Source organism: Papaver somniferum, chromosome 2 (assembly GCF_003573695.1).
Source record: "Papaver somniferum cultivar HN1 chromosome 2, ASM357369v1, whole genome shotgun sequence".
In the NCBI taxonomy this organism is placed as follows: domain Eukaryota; kingdom Viridiplantae; phylum Streptophyta; class Magnoliopsida; order Ranunculales; family Papaveraceae; genus Papaver; species Papaver somniferum.
In genome coordinates, this window is record NC_039359.1 from 156,472,674 (window position 1) to 156,476,941 (window position 4,268).

A 4,268-nucleotide genomic window follows, 5' to 3' on the forward strand; every position below is an offset into this window, starting at 1 on the left:
ATTGATGAGGAGTAAGGACTACTCTTGTTGCACCATTTTGAAAGAAGCTCCATCTTCTAGAGGCAAAAGAACAATGGAGGAACAAGTGATCATTATCCTCTGCATGAGTGCCACAGAAAATGCGAGATCAGTTGACAATTGGCGAGCCATTAGGATTAATAAACGCAGAGCCCCTTTTGTGTGGTATCACCTTATAGACGGAAAAGAATATCCAACAAGTCAAACAACAGTTGTGAGATGGAGACCGGAGAGGTGTAAAGGGAGGTGGGTTCACAAAATCCTTTGGCCAATGCTTTAGGCCGGCTCGTTCTGTTTGAGTGTCACACATAACTTATCCTCCTCGGATGCCCTCATACGAAGTATGAAAAGAGACCATGAAGAAGAGTGGACATGTCGAAGGGATGGCTCCTCCTCCTAACCACTATTTAGTCTTTACCACAGAAACTACTCCTATTTTTCAAACTACCTTTCTGCTTCAAAAAAAAAAAGCTTTCGAACATTACATCCACAGATACTCATAAAATATGTTACATCCATAAGATTATCAACCCCAACTTGTATATCGCTTTTTATCGTCATCTATTTGTTAATCCGTCCCTTTGGGTTCTCAGTGGTCCTCATGCAATACCTAAAAGTACTGTAGCCAAACGAAATCGCTTTAGAAGAAAATGACTGCTAATTTAGATAGGGCCATAACCCACTCACAATGTTTGCTTAAACAGCGACATTCCGCATTTATTACAGGGACATTAGCCTTAATTTGAGTCCAGATCGTTAGACTTACGCCAACGCATGGGGATCAAAACAGCCAAAACCAGCCCTGTTGCCTTGATCTTTCTTTGACTACAGCAGGAGTTATCAAATGCCGTTGATGTTAACAATCCAGTGAATTCAGTGGTGATCAAAAACATTGTGTTGTTCCATTGAATTTGGTAAAAACACAAAACTGCACAGGTATCCTAGAACGGTGAGTAGAGAGCTCTTCTATCCAGATATGGAACATGTTCATACCTGAGTAGAAAGCTCCAGCCGAATGGAATTTAAGTACTTATATGCATCAACCCCTTCACCTTCAAGGTTGGAAGAAAAAAACGTTATTGTTCAGGCCCCCAAAATAAATCTAACTCATTTCAGTTCTGAAATTACTTACAACACGAATTCAGGAAATGGATCAGTTATCTTCAACACCGGTGGAGTCATACTGCAGAGAAACAACCTACGTAGCAGCTGTTGATTTTGATTGTCTAGCAGCTGACGAAGCTTGAATTTAGAGCCTAGAGCTGTCTCACCACCATCTGACATGCGCAAAACTTCGATATCCCTTTCAGGAAACAACTCATCATCCACTGGAGAAAATGCGTTCTACCAAAGAGACTTGGTATCTTGACCTAAGAAGGCTTCCTCATTATCATTAAACTTTCTTAGCTAAATCGGCTTGGGTCTTGTTTAACAACAAGATGCATTATGGGAAAAGAAGGTTCCGGTAAGCACTATCAGTTGTTAGAATCATATTCTTTTCGAAGCGATCATAAGCAGGTTTTGTGCGCAAGAAAAGAAGGCTACTAGATGACAATCCAAGCAATGAGATAACACCCCACCAGAAGAATGTCTGCAAGTAACATTGTCTTCCCATACAAATCGATACACCGTCAACTACTTCCATGATAGTCAATCCAGATGATTTAACATTACTGTCATAAACCACTGCTGCAAGTAATCCATAAGCAAGAGAACCAATAGGGATGTTTGTGATCAGTATATTATGGTTGACACCCATACTGTTGGGTCCAAATAACTCCGAAGTAACAGAAGCTGCAGCTGCAAAAATAAACCCGGAGCTCAATCCAATCAAGGCTGTACCAGCTTCCAATGCCCTCTCACTACTCGATGCAGTGAGCAAAAAGAATGCAATTGGAGTAGGTAAGAGTGCAATTACCAACCACCCTGTCCTTGCAAAATGCAGCTTCTCCCGCAAGAAGTCAGGGGAAGCAGAGAGCAATCGACCGAAGAAGGAGCATGATGAATAAAGAGTAAGGAGCTCAGTAGTTTTGGAAGCAAACCCAAGGGACTGTGAAATTTGGCCTAGATTATTACTGTATACTAACCCAATTGTACCTCCACAAAAGTAAGCAACGTAGTACAACCAAAAATCCAATCTGCTAACAAGAACTCTGGCAGGGTGTTCTTCTCCAAGAACCAACAACCGATTCTTCACAGTCACCTTGCTCTTCATAGTACCATTCATCGAATTCTTGTAATACTCATCCTGCCCTATAAGCAACTCTTTATGAAGCTCGTGATCATCAACGTCAACAGGGTTATAACCAGAACCTTGCAAACGAAAACTCGCAGTGACATTCTTCAGAGACCAATTACGGGCATATACAATTCCAGGGATACACAAGGGAAGAACAAGCAAAAAAAGTGCACCACCAAAGATTATCCTTGCAGTTGAAGAAAATGCGGTAACTGAATTTAGCAACAGAAGGTACAGACCAGTAAAAACAGCAAGGATATTAAGACTAATAAATATGAAGTTATCTCGACGAACAGCATCCTGGCCCTGGGGTAAGGTCTGTACTGGAGGTTGACGAAGGATTGGAACTAGAGCAGCAAAAGATACAATGAGCGGAAGCAGCGCATTAAGAATAAGATAAACACTAGATTCTTGCGAGGAAATGGATTTGGCAGCAAGATTGTAAATTGCTGGACTAAGTCCATTAAAACTAATGGCCAGAGACAATGCCAAAGCTCTATTTGTAGGGAAATTCTGATTGCATAATACAAAACAAACTGTATTGAACCAACATATACTACACCCAGACAACAAGCATAGCAGAAATACAATGTAATGAGGGAGAGAAATGAGATTCTGAAGAAGAAGCCATTGAAAACCATAACCAATGAAACCCATAGAAGCAGCCAAGATAAGAACAGACCAAAGGGGTAGATACAGAAGAGCTAAACCAGAAGACCAACCAAAAATTTTACCAAGATCTGAAGCTGTTGCTAAATAATTCAATTGAACTTGTGAAATCCCTAAAACTGATTTCAAATTTGATGAATATGCCGAGAAATCAAAATTTGTACCTGTAAATGCTTGTATCCATATTGTTGCTACTAGAATCATCCATTTTCTTGATTCCCCTGCCATTCCTAGTACTATCAAACCCCCACAGTTAAAAATTTCTTCCTCTTCTGCGATTACAATGAAATTGATTTCTGAAGAAATCAGAATTGTGATGCATTACGTCACAGATGAATTCAGCTAGAGGTAGTAGAATCGGTGGAGTCTACTGCCATGGCTGAATCTTACGTTTGTGAGCGTTGAAAGCTTCACACTACTGTAACGATTTGGGTAAACATGTACAGCAATTAATACCTGTCCAGCAAAACAATGGCAAGAAACAGTCTGCAAGAAATAAAGCTATTAAAAATGAAACTGGTGGGTTGATCAGGGTGGAGCAGAAATTCAAAATTATCTGACTTCTCATCTCACCGACATGTCCACCACTTCTTCTCCTTCTTGCATAAATGATGGTTTCATTGAAAATATTTCGTCTGGTTTGCAATTGCATCGAGGAACGAGGATAACAGGGCGGATTCCCATTTTTGGAACGATTTTTTAGGGACCATTGTTTTTTTTTTTTGGGACCATGATCTTATTAGGCTAACATCCCTGTATTTATAAGGGATGTTCCAAAGTTAGGTAAATACCCATTTATCCTTTATTTTAATTTTAATTAAAACTAACTTAATAACTATATTAATTTAATAATATACATCTAATCTAAATGAATTTATTAACCAAAATCAAAATCAAAAGAGCAATCGAAAATTTTTAGTTTTGAAAAAAAGTTTATTCTCTTCTTCTTCTCTCTTTCCTTGACGTTCCTCGTTCGATTGAAAAACCCATCAATCTTTTTAATTCGTTTTTGGATAGGAAAATTGAGTAGTAATCATCAAAATATGGTTTAAATGGATGTTAAAGTGGCATGTTCGGTTAGGAATAGTTTTAAAAAAGCTAGTTTTGTAACCGAACATTCTGAAACCAAGAACACGAAGAACACTTCGATTATCACGAATTTAATTTTTCATAACTGAACTCGGAGTTCGGTTGGTTCGCAAAAAATTCTAAAACTAGTTAGTAACCGAACTCTACCCATAATACAAAAAAAAATGTAACCGAACTGTGTTATTTTTCCTACTATGTTGAGTTATGATATAACCGAACTTTACCTACCTTGTTCGGTTGGTTCGCAAAAATT

At 38.7% G+C, this 4,268-nt stretch overlaps 1 protein-coding gene across 2 annotated transcripts; it reads right to left on the reverse strand.

Annotated features, from left to right (window-relative positions):
- Positions 1 to 453: 453 nt before the first annotated feature.
- LOC113349533 (protein NUCLEAR FUSION DEFECTIVE 4-like) lies at positions 454 to 3,640 on the reverse strand. 2 transcript variants are annotated; one of them, XM_026593503.1, is made up of 2 exons: positions 1,151 to 3,640; positions 454 to 1,070 (listed from the first exon to the last, which is right to left on the reverse strand). In XM_026593503.1, the coding sequence occupies exon 1, from the start codon at positions 3,152 to 3,154 to the stop codon at positions 1,463 to 1,465; it is 1,692 nt and encodes a 563-aa protein (XP_026449288.1). In that variant the 5' UTR covers positions 3,155 to 3,640; the 3' UTR covers positions 454 to 1,070; positions 1,151 to 1,462. The 2 variants fall into 2 exon arrangements, with proteins under 2 accessions (XP_026449288.1, XP_026449289.1); XM_026593504.1 differs by having other exon boundaries at positions 454 to 637; positions 785 to 3,640.
- Positions 3,641 to 4,268: the final 628 nt, after the last annotated feature.